This window comes from Macaca nemestrina, chromosome 6 (assembly GCF_043159975.1).
Source record: "Macaca nemestrina isolate mMacNem1 chromosome 6, mMacNem.hap1, whole genome shotgun sequence".
Lineage (NCBI taxonomy): Eukaryota > Metazoa > Chordata > Mammalia > Primates > Cercopithecidae > Macaca > Macaca nemestrina.
The window spans coordinates 114,532,292-114,552,439 of record NC_092130.1 but is presented as its reverse complement, the minus strand read 5'-3'; the positions used below and the strand labels follow the sequence as shown (position 1 = coordinate 114,552,439).

Below are 20,148 nucleotides of genomic sequence, written 5' to 3'. Positions count from 1 at the left end.
ATGATAGAAAATAAGAATAGATAATTCACACATACATAAACCAACATATACAAATTATATTTTATAATTAAATGCCTGTATTTCATTTCTTACCCAAAAGATTGTTTGCAAGAAATTATTTTAATTCACCACAGATTTTCAATTGTTAAATAAATGAAGGTCATATGCAAAAGAAAGAGAATTCATACCAATCAAGTTGCACAGCATTATATTGATTCATTCATATATTATATGCCATCTAAAAATCTAGACTGTGCTAGTCTCTATTAAATAAATCCTACTACAAATGTGGATTAAAAGTATAACTCCTCAGAATGAAATCATAATTTATTCTTTTACATATAACTGGTATGGCAAGCTAGCTAGCTGAACATTTTCAATTCCTGTATCATTCTTACCTGGAAATTTGACTGAAATACACAGCAGTCAACAGTTTTATAATGTCCCTTAAGCATAGTTATCTGTTCTCCTGAGTAAACTGTATAAACAGCAATGGTGCTACCATATGGTACAAAAACAAATTCTGAACTGCAGCCCCAGGACACAGTGAATTTCAATCCTTTTTTACTGTTATTACAAACTTTTCCATAGTTCACCTGTAGGATTAAAATCATAAAGTTACTCATCTCTTAAATCTGAATTTAAAAGACAACAAAGACTAGGAGAAATACTTAAAATATTATGCTATAAAAAGGGCTCTTTTAAATTTAAGGAAAATGTTCAACGTTGACAGAAGAAGGGCCAATGACATGAATGTACATTTAACAAAAGAGGAAATACAAATAGTAAAAAACCACAAAGGTAAATGTTTACTTTTCAATCTTAATAGAAGTAAAATACAGACTTCAACCTTGAAGAATCATTTTAGACCATTTAGCAAAAAAATTAAAAAACGTTAAGACATTAAATACTGGTACAAGCGAGGTAAACATGTTGGTGGCAGTGTAATTTGGTTATTCTTTCTAAAAGGGAAAATGGTTTATTAATGCTCTTTCTTTTCAAAAGAATAATATTGCTTCAAAAGAATATCCCCCAAGAATATTTTTTGGGGGTAATACCCCCAAAAACCATTCTTTTCAAAAGAATGGTATTTTTTGGGGGGGGTTATATTCTTTTCTTTTTTTTTTCCTGCTGATACTTCTTTTATTTCTGTTATAAAACAGAGTAGGGGTTAAATAAAGGGTATTGAGTTTGTCAGCTCCAGTCTCTTGGGGCTCTTTTTCCTGGAGAGAGTGCAGAGAACAGTGGGAAGAAAGAAACATAGTTGTGGAAGGGTTCTTTTAATGCACAGATGCTTCAGGGAGAACCAAACTATTTCATTGGTAATCCCCTGTCCCACTGGAACTGGTGCTTGGATCAGAAGGGAAGTGAGATCAGACAGTTAGTCATCAACACCGCCATCAACATTGCCAGAGAGGTTGACGGCAGACATCATGGAATCAGACAGCTCCCTGGCGATTTTATCTGCACATTTCTGCATATTCTTATTCTTTAGGGAGGATGCCAGAGCCTGGCCCTGTTATAGGGAGTCCATCCCCATGATCCTCCGCAGTACTGGGCAGCAGTCCACTGGGCACACATCCACTTTACTGTTGTTTTTAGGGTGGTGATCCACATTGAGTTTAGCCCCACCCCTTCTGATGACGATTTGGATTGGTGCAATACCCAGTGAGATCTCCGATCTTATACATGGTGGCTTTATTTTCAATGGCATCTGCTATTTTCATCATCGGATAATGGAGCAACTTGATCTCCATTTTGAGTGGGTCCAAGTCACCGAACACCTCATCAGATTCTCCAGTGGCCAAGCATTCCATGGTGTCTTCACTGACCTGCTCGGTATTCTCGATGTGAAAGACCTTGGTCATTTCCTTAATGATCTCAGTGCTGAGATAGGCAGGCAGTGTGAGTGGGTGGTGGTGGTTATAGAAGCTGATCTTCCCGCTCACCCAGTCAGCTAGGACAGCTTTGGCTGCCTGCTCCTGACTGCATAAGTCTCTCTTCCCCAAATGATGGGCCACTGCCATCAGAAAGTGCTCAGTGGTCTGGTACCCAGAGAGGAAGTAATAGTTGGAAATCTCCAGGTTGCAGCTCTGCAAGATGGTCTCCACTGGGGTTACCGCGTCTGCCAGCCTCTGCACGTGGATGCAACTATGCAGAATGGTGCCCACCTCGGAGCTGGGCCCTGGGACAATGGCTAGAGCATCCAGCAGCCAGATGAACTTGTCCAGGTAGACCTCCTGCATGAATTTTGTGACCCCAGGAACGGCTCCCACGCGGCATGCATGGCTGTGCTTCAGGCTATTAATCAGGCTGCTCTTCCCAACATTGGGAAGGCCCACAACACCCATATTGATGTGGGTGCACACTTCACCAAGGTGGCAATAGTTCCCCAGAACCCTCATGAGGTTTTCAGCTCCAAAGCTGACATGCTGGGTCCTGGCCCTGAAAGCCACAGTTGGCAACTCATTCCGAAGGTAATCCAGCCACTTCACAACCTCCTTGGGGTCCAGGTCAATCTTGTTCAAGACCAGGACCAGCTTCTTGTTGCCTTCTGCCCATAGAACAGCCTCCTCCATTTGGAAGCAGCAGCAGCCTAATGGGTCTCTGGCATCCAGGACTTCCAGAATCACATCAGAGTATTCTACCACCTTACGGAACTCCTTGTAATAAGCCTTCCTCGTGGCCTCGTCATCCAGCTGAGGAAACATATTTAATTCCTGCACAACTTCCTCCTTACACTCAAACTCCTCCTGGCGTGTTAGGATATCCTCACAGTAGCTCTTGATAGACCTGCGTTTTTGTCTTTCTTGCTCCTGGGCAGCTTGCTTCTCCCTCATCTCCTCAACTCTCTTCTTTAATTCAGCCTCTTGAGTGGCATGATCATTGGAATGAACAAACTGAGGAGCAGAGGGCACTTTGGAGGTTGCTTTCTTCCCATTTTGTTTTGCAGGCTTCTTACAGCCCTTGGAACCTTTACCTGGCTTTTCATTTTTGTTTCTAAGTTTCATCACGATCACCAGCTTGAAAGCAGATAGGCTCAAATCTGCTTGCTCTCTTCCTACACTTCCGGCGGGGATCTGAGAAGACAGGGTAACAGATGTTCTTGCACTGCTAGGGTCCAGACTTTGGACTTCCAGATGCCAGCCTGGAGGTGCTCGACTCTGCCGGTGTCTCCCTTATCTTTAGAGTTAAAAATTTTTTCATACACATAACATAAAATTTACCATCATAACCATTTTTAATGGTACTCAATGGCATTAAGTACATTCATGTTGTGCAATTCTCATCGCTATCCATCTCTAGAACTCTTTTCATCTTGCAAAACTTTACCCATTAAACAGCAAAGATATTCTTACCCCCTGACTTGGTAATTGCTCCTGTGAATTTATCTTCTTTTGTTGTTGTTGTTGTTGAGACGAAGTCTCACTCTGTCGCCCAGGCTGGAGTGCAGTGGCGCGATCTCGGCTCACTGCAAGCTCTGCTTCCCAGGTTCACGCCATTCTCCTGCCTCAGCCTCCCGAGTAGCTGGGACTATAGGCACCCGCCACCATGCCCGGCTAAGTTTTTGTATTTTTAGTAGAGATGGGGTTTCACTGTGTTAGCCAGGATGGTCTCGATCACCTGACCTGGTGATCTGCCTGCCTCGGCCTCCCAATCCCTCCACCGGGATTACAGGCCTGAGCCACTGCATGCAGCCGGGAATTTATCTTTTTTGTTTGTTTGTTTGTTTTTTGAGACGGAGTCTCGCTCTGTCGCCCAGGCTGGAGTGCAGTGGCGCGATCTCGGCTCACTGCAAGCTCCGCCTCCTGGGTTTATGCCATTCTCCTGCCTCAGCCTCCTGAGTAGCTGGGACTACAGGCGCCCACCACCGCGCCCGGCTAATTTTTTGTATTTTTAGTAGAGACGGGGTTTCACCGTGGTCTCAATCTCCTGACCTTGTGATCCGCCCGCCTCGGCCTCCCAAAGTGCTGGGATTACAGGCGTGAGCCACCGTGCCTGGCCAATTTATCTTAAGGAAATAATTAAATAGCAAAAGTTATATGCCCAGAGGAATTCTATCCAGCATTATTTAGAATGGGGAAATAACTGAGAATAGGTGTATATTCCTAATGTCATATTAATTTTATGATTTATATAAATCATAATTATGAAACTTATGCAGAAAACAGGGATAAAGGCTAAGTGTAAAAAAGCACAGACCATAAATAGTTTGCACACTGTAGTTTTACCTTTAAATAAATAATTATGTATTTGGGACAAAAATTAAAATTCTACACTTGTACTCCAAAGGTGTAGTGTGCAGGCTCAGTAGTGTGAGCATCACCTGAAGCAGTTAGACATGCAGACTTCCAGGCCCCACCCCAATCCTACTGAAAATCATCTTCATTTTAACAAGATCCCTAGGTAATCTGTATGCTCATGCAAGTTTGAGAAGCTTTGGGCTAAATAAATTGATGGGTTTACTTCCTGATAATAATTTTGGTAAGAAGCTTGGGATGAGTGTAAAACCAGTAACTAATCATTTGGGAATCATGATCATGCATATCAACAAAATCCATTTGTCGTCACGGCTAATACTGAAGTTTAAATAGTGATTTGTTGGCCGGGTGTGGTGGCTCACGCCTGTAATCCCAGCACTTTGGGAGGCCAAAGCAGGCGAATCACAAGGTCAGGAGTTCAAGACCAGCCTGGCCAAGATGGTGAAACCCTATCTCTGATAAAAACACAAAATAATTAGCCAGGCATGGTGGCAGGTGCCTGTAATCCCAGCTACTCAGGAGGCTGAGATACAGAATTGCTTGAACCTGGGAGGCAGAGGTTACAGTGAGCCGAAATGGCACCACTGCACTCCAGGCTAGGTGACAAAGTGAGGCTTTGTCTCAAAAAAAAAAAAAAAAAAAAAAAAAAACTAATATCTTTTTCCCCAAAGGTTAGATGGGAGAGAGTGTGTGTGTGTGTGTGTGTGTGTATGTGTATATATGTGTATATGTATATAAACATATATGTGTGTATATGTATATATGTATGTATATACACATATATATCCCTTCTCTTTAAACATTTTTTCATACACATAACATGTGTTCCAGAATCACATGAGAGTATTCTACCAACTTACGGAACTCCTTGTAATAAGGCTTCCTCGTGGCCTCATCATCCAGCACATATATATATGTGTATGTATACACATACACATACACACAAATAAAAGCCCTGAGGTCAAAATGGATATATGCTAATAATCTATGGACACTATACTTGGCTTACTTTCCCTTTAGACTAACTTGGGCCAGAAATGGGTACATGCATTTAGCTACCTCATGGCAGCAGCAGTATAGTGGGTTAAATATTAAACTTATATTTGGCGGACTTGGGTTTTAAACACTCATCTTTCTTTTGTCCCTTATGAATAATGATTTAACCACTTCATTTCATTCTTCTTATCTGTTAAATGGAGTTAACATCATTTACTTAAAGAGTTTTTTATTGTGAAAAAGCAAATGAAATAATCCATATGAGAGTACCTGGAACACAAAGATATTCAGTAAGTTCCTAGATTAATTCCTATACATGTTTAAAAGTATAACATTCCCTCATCTGTGTTTTCTGATGCTACATGTGCAACAATTTGCACAATGATATGGGGGTGGGGTGATGAAGAAAAAGTACAAAACAGTTTTCAACTACTATTTCACTGGTCCCCCTGGAAAAATTATAAACTGCTAGACTGTGATGGGCTTATTCACATTTGTTTTATCAGGACACCTAGCTACAAAACCTATGTTCTCCCAGTATACCACATTGCTTTCCAAATATGAACTGGAAAGTGTTCAATGAGGTATGAATATTGAACTAGTGCATTAACTTTTGTCTTGTCCTTAGGGTTTCTTCCTCCAATCCATTCAACTTAATGTCATATTAGTATTTCTTTTTTTTTGAGACGGAGTTTTCACTCTTCTTGCCCAGGCTGCAGTGCAATGGCATGATCTTGGCTCACCACAACCTCTGCTTACCGGGTTCAAGCAATTCTCCTGCCTCAGCCTCTGAAGTAGCTGGAATTATAGGCATGCGCCACCATGCCCAGCCAATTTTGTACTTTTAGTAGAGATGGGGTTTCTCAATGTTGGTCAGGCTGGTCTTGAACTCATATTAATCTTTCTTTTTTGTTTGAGATGGAGTTTCACTCTTGTTGCCCAGGCTGGAGTGCAATGGCATGATCTTGGCTCACCACAACCTCTGCTTACCGGGTTCAAGCAATTCTCCTGCCTCAGCCTCTGAAGTAGCTGGAATTATAGGCATGCGCCACCATGCCCAGCCAATTTTGTACTTTTAGTAGAGATGGGGTTTCTCAATGTTGGTCAGGCTGGTCTTGAACTCATATTAATCTTTCTTTTTTGTTTGAGATGGAGTTTCACTCTTGTTGCCCAGGCTGGAGTGCAATGGCATGATCTTGGCTCACAGCAAACTCCACCTCCCCGGTTCAAGTGATTCTCCTGCCTCAGCCTCCCGAGTAGCCGGGATTACAGGCATGCGCCACCACGCCCAGCTAATTTTGTATTTTTAGTAGAGACAGGGTTTCTCCATGTTGGTCAGGCTGGTCTTGAACTCCCGACCTCAGGTGATCTGCCCGCCTCGGCCTCCCAAAGTGCTGGGATTACAGGTGTCAGCGACCACACCCGGCCTTCATATTATATTTCTAAAGCAACATCGTGATCAAATCATTTGTGGGTTCAAAAACTGTCAAAATCTTTCCAATGCCTATGGAATGAAGTTCAAATAACAGATTAAGGAAGGGAGGGATCTACCATTTATTAAGTGCTTACTATGTCACACACTGTGCTAGGTAATTATCTAAGAACCCCATTTTATGAACATAAATGCTTATCATAAAGAGTGGTATGTTAAACATTATTATGAAAGTATTGAGGAACAGGCTACTTTAAGATACGATGTCTTAAAAGTGGCATTTAAGGCAGGCTTTGAAAAGATTTTGATAGGGGAAGAGAATTTTGTGGACTTGGGATAGGATGATGGCAAATCTAGTTCCCTTATATTAATATGTGTTCCTTTTGTTGCCCCAGGAAAGATACATATCTAGTCACTAAGTGAATACCTATGTTGATGCAGAGACTACATCACAAGGCAGCTCATTTTACTGTCAAACAAGTACCAGCATAATAATTAACAATACAGCATTTACTGAATGTCAACATTTGCTGTACCAGATAATGTGCTAAGTGTTGTACAAATGTTATTGCATATCCTCAGCACAATAGGAATATGATGAGATAGGCATTACTACACAAAAACAAAACACTTAGAAAAGCTAAATAATTTGATCAAGGTCTCTTGGCTAGTGAATAACTGAACCTAGACTACATCAATAAGAAACCACTGTGCCGTACTGTTGTAAATGATTTTTCTTTCATTCCGTGAAGTGATCATCACAGTACCTTACAATACAAGTGAACACAGAATATTCTGGGAGCATCTAAGTTAGACTGGAGGAATTAAAGACAGAAGAGTCTTGAAAGCTAAGAAGCCGCTAGGACAGGAAGAAGAAGAAGGGTATGCTAAAGCCAACATAACAGTCTATGCAGCAGAATGAAAGGATGAGGGAACATGGTATATTTAAAGATTGCTAAGTAGTCCAAAGTCAGGGGAAAAAATGGTAAAGTTGTAAGACATAAAGCTGGTAATCTAGAAGGCACTGCTTAGTAAAGTCTTATACTCAAAAGACAAAGGCATTCAGTTTTAATAACCTGAAAATACTGGGGAACTACTGAGAATTTTCCACTGGGATTTGAGTTTGGGAAAAATGATGTTAGAGTAATTAAATAAAGAGATAACCCCAAGAGTGAGGCTGGAAGGGATGACAGATAAAAAAAAAAAAATTGAGAAGGAAGAATTAATAGTTGGGATGAGAGACAGGAAAGAATAAAGAATAGACTCATAGGGTGACTGATAAAACCAGTAACTAAAATAGTAAACATCAGAATACCTACTTTTTAAATTTTAGGCTTTTTTCCTCTAATCCATCCTGCAACTTAATATCATATTAATCTTTCTAAAGCAATGCTGTTATCAAATCACTTGTAGGCTCAAAAATTGAAGATGTTTTTTCTTTTCTTGTGCCAAAACCTGTTACTTTGTGAAGTTTCCTGGTAGGTACTTGTTCTGTACTCTATGGCAATGGTCTCCAGAGGGTGGTTAACATACCTCAGGGAGTTTGCAAGGTATGAGGGGAAAAAATGTGATTTTTATCCAAAAATTAAGAGATTTTACTTTATTAAACATATTGACTCACAACAGAATTTGCACATAATTTAGAAATAACTATACATATATCAAAAGTATATACTTAAAAAATATTATAGTAAAGATACTATTACTAAGGCAACAATATATAATAAAAACAGTTACTATTTATAGTATGCCTATTATTTAGCAGGTACAATACTACTCTTTATTTACCTCTGTTTTACCCTTACAACTGAATTTTAGGTAGACAATATTCCCAATTTACAGGGTGAGAACACTGAAACCCTGACAAGTCTTTCATGATGTCAGCTTAAGTAACTGCCTAATGCTCTCAATTACTACATGGAAGGAGAAAGAAGCAAGAGGGTGCAAAAGGACTCTCCAGTGATTGTCCCCCTGCAGAAACATCAATTTGAACTATCCACGTAAAAGCTTCACAAGAGCTAATGAAACCAGATGAGACATCATAGTACCTGACTATGGCTTACCTGCATTACCCCTTCCACAACTCCAGGCAGCACAGCATGGAGAGTGATACTATCCGCTTGCGGGAAACAGGGGTAAGTAAGCATAGGGCTTTGTCTTAGACCCCAATACCATGCCTACCACAATAAAACCCAGCAATAGACAGACCCCCACAGCCTCTGACTCTAGGCCAGAATGCATGGACTGAGTCTTAGACCCACCCTGGTGTGGCATGGGAACCAGTATTCCCTGTGAAATGGACTCAAGTTGTGGACTGCATCACCACAGGCCAACTACCCTGGGCTTGGCCTCCAAATAACCCACATTAACAGGCAGGTCTCACCAACTGCCAGCTTCAAGGACACTCCAGTGATGGGCGAGCCTCAGTGGCCATGGGTTTCAGATGTGCCTCAGCACTGTGCCAAGTCATGGTAGTCCTGGGCATAGGGCACCCTATAGTGCTACCATTGTCAAGGGCGTAGGGATGACACCAGATGAACAGCCCAGAATCTCTGGACAGACTTATTGTTGAAGGATATTCCCAGACAAAGCCAGACTGGAAAGACTAAAATAAGTATCTACTTCTTTAATGTTCAGGCATTGATGAATGACCACAAGGACGAAGAGCAATCTGGGAAACATGATGTCACCAAAAAGACAAAATAAGATGCCAGTGACTGGCCCTAAAGAGATGAAGATATAGGAAAGGTCTGATAAAGTATTCAAAAACAGCTCTTTTAAGGAAGCCTACGAAACTTCAAAACAAAACAAACCAAAAAACGGAGAAACCATTCAATGAAATTAGGAAAACAGTAAGTGACTGGAATGAGAAATTTAACAAAGAGATTAAAATAATTAATTGTAAAAAAATCAAAGAGAGATCTTGGAGCTGATACATGCAATAAACAAAATAAGGAATGCAATACAGAGCATCAATAGCAGAACTGATGAAACAGAAGAAAGAGTCTGTGTGCTTGAAGACAGGTAAAAAAGAAAAAATAATGAAAAGAAATGAAAACTTATAGGACTTAAGGGATGGCATCAAAAGAGCAAACATATGTGTTATTGGGAATAAAGTAGGAGATGATAAAGGGGATAGAAAGATTATCTAAAGAAATAATAGCAGAAAACTTTCCAAACTGGGAGAAAGATACAAATATTCAAGTACAAGAAAGGTCAAAGGTATCTTTTCACATTCAATGCAAATAAAGATTAAAGACAAAGAGAGAATCCTGAAAGAAGAAAAAGAAGCAAATAACACATAATGGAGTTCCAATACACTTAGCTGCAGACTTCTCAGCAGAAACCTTAAAGGCCAGGAGATAATGGGATGATATATTTAAATTGTTGCAACAACAAAAAAATTGACAACCAAGAATTCTATACCAAGAAAAGTTGTTCTTCACAAATGAAGGAGAGATAAGACTTCCAGACAAACAACATCTGAGGGAGCTCATCACCACCAGACCTGTCTTACAAGAAATGCTAAGGAAGTTCAAGCTGAAACAAAAGGATCCTTATGTATAACACAAAAACATCTGAAAGTATTACATTTACTAGTAAAAGTACACAGTTATATTCAGAATAATCTAATACTGTAATGGTGGTGTGTAAATCTCATATCTTTAGCATAAAGGTTAGAAGACAAAACGATTAAAAATAATAATCACTATAATAATTTGTTGTAAGATATGCAATATTAAAAGATGTAAACTGCCACACTCAAAATTGAAAATATGAGGTGGGGAAAGTAGAGTTTAAGTGCAGAGTTTGTGTGTGTGCGTGTGTGTGTCTGTGTGTGTGAGATCAAAGTAAAGCTGTTATCGGCTTAAAATAGCCTGTTATGTTTTTTATAAACCTTGTTGTAAATACAAAGCAAAAACCTATAATAGATTCACTAAAAACAAAAAACAAGGAATAGAAACACTATTAGAGAAAATCACTTAACCACAAAGGAAGACAGTAAGAGAGGAAAAGAGAATCTACAAAACAACTATAAAACAATGAAGAAAATGGCACTAGTAACTCCTTGCCTATCAATAATTAACTTAAATATAAATAGATTAAATTCTTCAATCACAAGACATAGAATGATTAATGGATAAGAAAACAAGACCAATGTATATGCTGTCTACAGGAGACTCACTTTACCTTTAAGGGTACACACAGACTGAAAGTAAAGGTAGGAAAAAAGAAATTCCACGCTAATGGAAACCAAGAGAGCAGGATAAGCTATACTTAAATACGTAAAATAGACTTTAAGTCAAAATGGTAAAAAGAGACACTGAAGGTCTTTACATAATGATACAAAGATCAACTCGGCAAGAAGACATAACAATTGTAAATACATATGCTTTCAATATTGGATCACTTAAATATATAAAGCAAATATTAATAGATCTGAAGGGAGAGATAGACTGTAATGAAATAGCAGGAGACTTCAACACCCCACTTTTGGCAATGTATAGATCACTCTGACATATAAAATCAACAAAGACACATAAGATTTAATATACAATCAACAAAGACACATAAGATTTAAACTCTACTCCAGACCAAATGGACCGAACAGACACATACAGAACATTCCATCCAACAGCTGAAGATACGCATTCTTCTTAATTGACTATAAAACATTCTCTAGGATAGATCCTATGTTAAGCCATAAAACACAGCATAACAAATTTAAAAAGACGGAAATAATATCAAGTATTGTCTCAAACCACAATGATATAAAACCAGAAATCAACAACAGGAAGAACTCTGAAAAATTCAAAAGTACACAAAAATTAAACAACATGATCTTGAAGAAGCAATGGGTCAACGAAGAAATTAAAAGAGAAATTTAAAAATTTCTTGAGAAAAATAAAAACAGAAACATAGCTACCAAAACCTATGAGATACAGCAAAAGCAGTTCTAAGAAGGAAGTTATAGCAATAGATGTCTATATGAAAAAAAGGCCTCAAATGCAACCTAATGTTGTTATCTCAAGGAACTACAAAAGCAAGAGCAAAGTAAACCCAAAATTAGTCCAAGAAAGGAAATAACAAATATCATAACAGAAATAAATAAAATACAGACTGGACAAATAATATAAAAGATGAAGGAGACTTGTGAGAGAGGTGGCACCAAGATGGCTGAATAGGAACAGCTCCAACCTCCAGCTCCCAGCATGCGCGACACAGACGATGGGTGATTTCTGCATTTCCAACTGAGGTACTGGGTATATCTCACTGGGGCGTGTCGGACAGTAGGTGCAGGACAGTGGGTGCAGCCTAAGGAGTGAGAGCCGAAGCAGGGCAAGGCATCGCCTCACCCAGGAAGCGCAAGGGGGAAGGGAATTCCCTTTCCTAGCCAAGGGAAACCGTGACACACAACACCTGGAAAATCAGGTCACTCCCACCCTAATACTGCACTTTACCAAGGGTCTCAGCAAACAGCACATTAGGAGATTATATCCCACACCTGGCTCAGAGGGTCCAACGCCCACGGAACCTCCCTCATTGCTAGCACAGCAGTCTGAGATCTAACTCCAAGGTGGCAGTGAGGCTGGGGGAAGGGCACCGCCATTGCTGAGGTAAACAAAGCGGCCGGGAAGCTCGAACTGGGTGGAGCCAGCCACAGCTCAAGGAGGCCTGCCTGCCTCTGTAGACTCCACCTCTGGGGACAGGGCATAGCCAAACAAAAGGCAGCAGAAACCTCTGCAGATGTTAATGTCCCCGTCTGACAGTTTGAAGAGAGTAGTGGTTCTCCTAGCATGGAGTTTGAGATCTGAGAACGGACAGACTGCCTGCTCAAGTGGGTCCCTGACCCCCCGAGTAGCCTAATTGGGAGATATCTCTCACTAGGGGCAGACTGATACCTCACACCTCACACAGCTGGGTACACCTCTGAGATGAAGCTTCCAGAGGAACAATCAGACAGCAACATTTGCTGTTCAGCAATATTCACTCTTCTGTGGCCTCTGCTGCTGATACCCAGGCAAACAGGGTCTGGAGTGGACCTCCAGCAAACTCCAACAGACCTGTAACTGAGGGTCCTGACTGTTAGAAGGAAAACTAACAAAAAGAAAGGATATCCACACCAAAAACCCATCTGTACGTCACTATCATCAAAGACCAAATGCAGATAAAACCACAAAGATGGGGAAAAAGCAGTGCAGAAAAGCTGAAAATTCTAAAATCAGAATGCCTCTCCCCCTCCAAAGGAACACAGTTCCTTGCCAGTAACGGAACAAAGCTAGATGGAGAATGACTTTGACAAGTTGAGAGAAGAAGGCTACAGACGATCAAACTTCTCTGAGCTAAAGGAGGAAGGACAAACCCAGCACAAAGAAACTAAAAACCTTGAAAAAAGATTTGACAAATGGCTAACTAGAATAACCAATGTAGAGAAGTCCTTAAACGACTTGATAGAGATGAAAACCATGACACAAGGACTACATGACAAATGCATAAACTTCAGTAACCGACTCGATCAACTGGAAGAAAGAGTATCAGTGATTGAAGATCAAATGAATGAAATGAAGTGAGAAAAGAAGTTTAGAGAAAAAAGAGTAAAAAGAAATGAACAAAGCCTCCAAGAAATATGGGACTATGTGAAAAGACGAAATCTACATCTGATTGGTGTACCTGAAAGTGATGGGGAGAATGGAATCAAGTTGGAAAACACTCTGCAGGATATTATCCAGGAGAACTTCCTCAACATAGCAAGGCAGGCCAACATTCTAATTCAGGAAATACAGAGAACGCAACAAATATACTCCTCGAGAAGAGCAACTCCAAGACATATAATTGTCAGATTCACCAAAGTTGAAATGAAGGAAAAACGGTTAAGGGCAGCCAGAGAGAAAGGTCGGGTTACCACAAAGGGAAGCCCATCAGACTAACAGCAGATCTCTCAGCAGAAACTCTAGAAGCCAGAAGAGAGTGGGGGCCAATATTCAACATTCTTAAAGAAAAGAATTTTCAACCCAGAATTTCATATCCAGCCAAACTAAGCTTCATAAATGAAGGAGGAATAAAATCCTTTACAGACAAGCAAATGCTTAGAGATTTTGTCACCACCAGGCCTGCCCCACAAGAACTCCTGAAGGAAGCACTAAACATGGAGAGGAACAACTGGTACCAGCCACTGCAAAAACATGCCAAAATGTAAAGACCATCGATGCTAGGAAGCAACTGCATCAACTAACGAGCAAAATAACCAGCTAACATCATAATGACAATATCAAGTTCACACATAACAATATCAACCTTAAATGTAAACAGGCTAAATGGTCCAATTAAAAGACACAGACTGGCAAACTGGATAAAGAGTCAAGACCCATCAGTTTGCTGTATTCAGGAGACCCATCTCACATGCAGAGACACACATAGGCTCAAAATAAAGGGATGGAGGAAGATCTACCAAGCAAATGGAAAACAATAAAAGATAGGGGTTGCAATCTTAGTCTCTGATAAAACAGACTTTAAACCAACAAAAATCAAAAGAGACAAAGAAGGCCATTACATAATGGTAAAGGGATCAATTCAACACGAAGACCTAACTATCCTAAATAGATATGCACCCAGTACAGGAGCACCCAGATCCATAAAGCAAGTCCTTAGAAACATACAAAGAGACTTAGATTCCCACAAAAAAAAATTTTTTTTTTTTTTTGAGATGGAGTCTCGCTCTGTCGCCCAGGCTGGAGTGCAGTGGCTGGATCTCAGCCACCCCATCAAAAACTAGGCAAAGGATATGAACAGACACTTCTCAAAAGAAGACATTTATACAGCCAACAGACACATGAAAAATGCTCATCATCACTCACCATCAGAGAAATGCAAATCAAAACCACAATGAGATACCATCTCACACCAGTTAGAATGGCATTCATTAAAAAGTCAGGAAACAAAAGGTGCTGGAGAGGATGTGGAGAAATAGGAACACTTTCACACTGTTGGTGGGAGTGTAAACTAGTTCAACCATTGTGGAAGACAGTGTGGCGATTCCTCAAGGATCTAGAACTAGAAATGCCATCTGACCCAGCCATCCCATTACTGGGTATATACTCAAAGGATTATAAATCATGCTGCTATAAAGACACATGCACACATATGTTTATTGCGGCACTATTCATAATAGCAAAGACTTGGAACCAACCCAAATGTCCATCAATGACAGAGTGGATTAAGAAAATATGGCACATATACACCATGGAATACTATGCAGCCATAAAAAAGGATGAGTTCATGTCCTTTGTTGGGACATGGATGCAGATGGAAACCATCACTCTCAGCAAACTATTGCAAGAACAGAAAACCAAACACCGCATGTTCTCACTCACAGGTGGGAATTGAACAATGAGAACACTTGGACACAGGGTGGGGAACATCACACACTGGGGCCTGTTGTGGGGTGGGGGAAGTGGGGAAGGATAGTATTAGGAGATATGCCTAATGTAAATGTTGAGTTAATGGGTGCAGCACACCAATACGACACATGTATACATAAGTAACAAACCTGCACGTTGTGCACATGTACCCTAGAACATAAAGTATAATAAAAAAAAAAAGTTGAAGGAAATGAAGAGTTGTTTTTTGAAAAGAGAAATAAAAATGACAAACCTTTAGTTAGACTAATAAAAAGAAAAAACAGAGTAGATAAAATCACAGATAAAAAAGGAGACATTACAACTGATACCAGATATACTTCAGAAATACAAGGGACCATAAGAGACTATTAGGAACAATATCATACCAACAAATTGGATAGCCCAGAAGAAATAAACTGAATTATGAAGAAACAACAAATCTGAGCAGGCTAATAAGTAAGAATATTAAATCACGAATAAAGAGTCTGCCATCAAAGAAAAGTCCAGAGCCAGGTGGCTTCACTGATGAATTCTACCAAACTTTAAAGAAGTACTAGTATAAATTCTTTCAGACTCTTCTAAAAACCTGAAGAGGAAATACTTTCAAATTCATTCTACAAGGATAGCAATACCCTGATACCAAGATGGCACAGGAACAACAACAAAAAAGAAAACTACAGCCCAGATGCGGTGGCTCATGCCTGTAATCCCAGCACTTTGGGAGGCCGAGGCAGGCAGATCACCTGAGGTCAGGAGTTCGAGACCAGCTTGGCCAACATGGTGAAACCCCCATCTCTACTAAATATACAAAAACAACAACAACAACAACAACAACAAATAACAACAACAAAAACTGGGTGTGGTGGTGCTTGCCTGTAATCCCAGCTACTCGGGAGGCTGAGGCAGAAGAATCAGTTGAACTCAGGAAGTGGAGGTTGCAGTGAGCTGAGATTGCGACACTGTACTCCAGCCTGAGCAATAAGAGCAAACTCCATTTTAGAAAAAAAGAAAAAAAAAAAAACAAAAAACTGCAGGCCAATAGTCCTAATGAACATAGATGTAAATATCCTCAACAAAATATTAGTAAATCTACTCCAATAACTTATTAAAAAGATTACTCACCATGATAAAGTGGGATTCATCCCAGGGATGCAAGGATTTTTCAGCATATGCAAGTCAACAAATGTGATACATCACATTACCAAAATGAAGGATAAAAAGCATGTGATCACTTCAACAGACATGTAGAAAGCATCTGTCAAAATTCAAAACCCCTTCATGATAAAACTCTCATTAAATTAGGTATAGAATGAATGTACCTAAACATAGTAAAGGCCATATATGAGAAACGCAAAGCTAACATCACACAGAATGGGGGAAAAGTGAAAAGCTTTTCCTCTAAATCTGAAATAAGAAAGGATGCCCACTTTCACTCCTTCTATTCAACACAGTACTAGAAGCCCCAACAAGAACAATTAGTCAAGAGAAAGAAATAAAAGACATCCAAATTGGTAAGGAAGAAGTTAAACTGTCCCTACTTGCAGATGACATAATCTTATAGAAGACACTGAAGACTCAAGCCAAAAACTATTAGAACTAGTAAAAAAATTCAGTAAAGTTGCAGAATATAAAAATCAATATACCAACACCAGTAGTGTTTCTATAACAGCGAACTAATTTGAAAAAGAAGTCAAGAAAACAATCCCACTTACGATAGCTATATAAAAAAATACTGGCTGGGTGCAGTGGCTCATGCCTGTAATCCCAACACTTTGGGAGGCCGAGGTGGGTGGATCACCTGAGGTCAGGAGTTGGAGATCAGCCTGGCCAACATAGCGAAACCCTGTCTCTACTAAAAATATAAAACATTAGCTGGGTGTGCTGGCGGGCTAGGGAGGCTGAGGCAGGAGAATCGCTTGAACCCAGGAGGTGGACATTGCGGTGAGCCGAGATTGCACCAATGCACTCCAGTTTGGGCAACAAGAGTGAAACTCCATCTAAAACACACACACACACACACACACACACACCAAAAAAACCCCAAAAAACTTAGGAATAAATTTATCCATGGAGGTGAAAGATCTATACACTGAAAACTGTAAAACACAGATGAAAGAAATTAAACAAAAAATAAACAGAAATACATCTGTGTTCGTGGATTGGAAGAATTAACACTGTTAAAATATCCATACTGCCAAAAGCAATCGACAGATTCAATGCAATCATTATCAAAATATCAATGACATTCTTCACAGAAATAGAAAAAACAATCCTAAAATTCATGTGGAACCATAAAAGAACTTGAATAGCCAAAGTAATCCTGAGAAAAAATAACAAAGCTAGAGGCATCACACTGTAGCTGAGATCTGACATGAAAACATACTACAAAGCTACAGTAACTGAAACAGCATCATAGTGGCATTAAAACAGACACACGGATCAATGGACAGTATACAGCCTAGAAATAAATCCATCCATTGAACAGCCAACTGATTTTTGACAACAATGCCAAGAACACACATAGGGAAAGGATAATCTCTTCAATAAATGGTATTGGGAAAACTGGATCTACAAATGCAGAAATATGAAAGTAAATCCTCTCTCTCACCATATACAAAAAAAAAATCAACTCAAAATGGATTAAAGACTTAAATATAACACCTGAAAATAAAAATCTAGTAGAAAATGACAAGACAGAAGCCCCATGACATTGGTCTGGGCAATGGCTTTTTGGATATGACCTCAAAAGCACAGGCATCAAAAGCAAACATAGATTAATGGGATTACATTAACCTCAAAAACTTCTGCACAGTAAAGGACATAAGCCTCAGATTAAAGAGGCAACCTATAGAATAGGGGAAAATATTTGTAAACCATATATATTTGATTAATATCCAAAACATATAAGGAACTCAAACAACTCAAGAGCAGGATAATAAATAGCCCTATTAAAAAATGGGCAAAATACCTCAAAAGACATTTCTCAAAATAAGAATTACAAATGGCCAAGAGAGGTACACAAAAAAATACTCAGTATCAATAATCATCAAGGAAATATAAATCAAAACCACAGTGAGACACACCTGTTATAATGGCTTTTATCAGTATGACAAAAGATAATAAATGTGGCAAGGATGTTGGTGGGAATGTAAATTAGAACAGCCATTAGAAAAACAGTATAGAGGTTCCTCAAAAAATTAAAAATAGAACTACCACATGATCCAGCAATCTTACTACTGGGTTTATAACAAAAGGATATGAAATCAGTGTGTCAAAGAGATACTTGCACCCCCATGTTCACTGCAACATTATTCACAAGCTATGGAATCAATCAAAGTGTGCATCAATGGATGAATGGATAAAGAAAATGTAGTGTACATATACAATGGAATACTATTCAGCTATAAAAAGACGAAAATCCTGTAATTTGTGACAACAGGGATGAACCTGGAGGACATGATGTTAAGTGAAATCAGCTAGGCACAGAAAGATGGATATTCCATGATTTCACTCATATGTGGAATCTGAAAAAGTTGATCTCTTAGAAGTAGAGTAGATGGTGGTTACCAGAGGCTGGGGTGGTTAGAAGAAAGGGGGTTTTGGGGAGATGTTGGTCAAAGGATATATAATTACAGTTAGATAGGAGGAGTAAGTTTAAGAGATCTATTGTTCAGCATGGTGACTACAGTTGATTATGATATACTGTGTTATTGAAAAATGCAAAGACAGTGGATGTTAAGTATTCTTATTGCAAAAATAACCATGAGATAATACATTTGTTAATTAGCTAGATTTGGCCAGGCGCGGTGGCTCAAGCCTGTAATCCCAGCACTTTGGGAGGCCAAGACGGGCGGATCACGAGGTCAGGAGATCGAGACTATCCTGGCTAACACGGTGAAACCCCGTCTCTACTAAAAAAAAAAAAATACAAAAAACTAGCCGGGTGAGGTGGCGGGCGCCTGTAGTCCCATCTACACGGGAGGCTGAGGCAGGAGAATGGCGTGAACCCGGGAGGCGGAGCTTGCAGTGAGCTGAGATCGCGCCACTGCACTCCAGCCCAGGTGACAGAGCGAGACTCCCTCTCAAAAAAAAAAAAAAAAAAAAAAAAAAAAAAAAAAAAAAAATTAGCTAGATTTAACCATTCTATAATGTATATATTCTTTTTTTTTTTTTTTTTTTTTTTTTTTTTTGAGACGGAGTCTCGCTCTGTCGCCCGGGCTGGAGTGCAGTGGCCGGATCTCAGCTCACTGCAAGCTCCGCCTCCCGGGTTCACGCCATTCTCCTGCCTCAGCCTCCCGAATAGCTGGGACTACAGGCGCCCGCCACCTCGCCCGGCTAGTTTTTTGTATTTTTTTTAGTAGAGACGGGGTTTCACCGTGTTAGCCAGGATGGTCTCGATCTCCTGACCTCGTGATCCGCCCGCCTCGGCCTCCCAGAGTGCTGGGATTACAGGCTTGAGCCACCGCGCCCGGCCTATAATGTATATATTCTATTTACTTCAAAACATCATGCTGTACATACATATGTACCATTTCATCTGTCAACTTTATTTTATTTTATTTATTTATTTAATTATTTGGTTTTTTTGAGATGGAGTCTTGCTCTGTTGCCCAGGCTGGAGTGCAGTGGCATGATCTCAGCTCACTGCAAGCTCTGTCTCCTGGGTTCACGCCATTCTCCTGCCTCAGCCTCCCGAGTAGCTGGGACTACAGGTGCCCACCACCACACCCAGCTAATTTTTTGTATTTTTAGTAGAGACGGGGTTTCACCGTGTTAGCCAGGATGGTCTTGATCTCCTGACCTCATGATGTACCCGCCTTGGCCTCCCAAAGTGCTGGGATTACAGGCGTGAGCTACCATGCCTGGCCTGTCAACTTTAAAGTGAAAAAAAAAGAAGTTACTAAATGGCAGGACTGGTTCTCTCTGATAGCTCTTTAAAAATATGAAGACAGTGTGTTTTTCCTTAAAGTAATCTTTTCTGGTATCAACTGTAAGTATTCTATGTAGGTCAGTTTCTGGGATACCCTAGTCATCTATGCATGAATTACTTTTACTTTGA

General features: G+C 39.9%; 1 protein-coding gene and 1 pseudogene across 3 annotated transcripts in view; both read right to left on the bottom strand.

Moving 5' to 3' along the window:
* LOC105499439 (ERCC excision repair 8, CSA ubiquitin ligase complex subunit) overlaps positions 1-20,148 on the bottom strand; it is an 86,293-nt gene that overhangs the window by 9,568 nt on the left and 56,577 nt on the right. For 2 of the 3 annotated variants that reach the window (XM_011772000.2, XM_011772001.2), the window contains one exon: positions 399-596. The exons of the other annotated variant lie outside the window; for it this stretch is intronic. In XM_011772000.2, the coding sequence (XP_011770302.2) occupies positions 399-596 (198 nt within the window). The remainder of the gene's footprint in view (positions 1-398; positions 597-20,148) is intronic. 3 annotated transcript variants of the gene reach the window in all.
* LOC139363872 (guanine nucleotide-binding protein-like 3-like protein pseudogene) lies at positions 603-19,035 on the bottom strand (annotated as a pseudogene).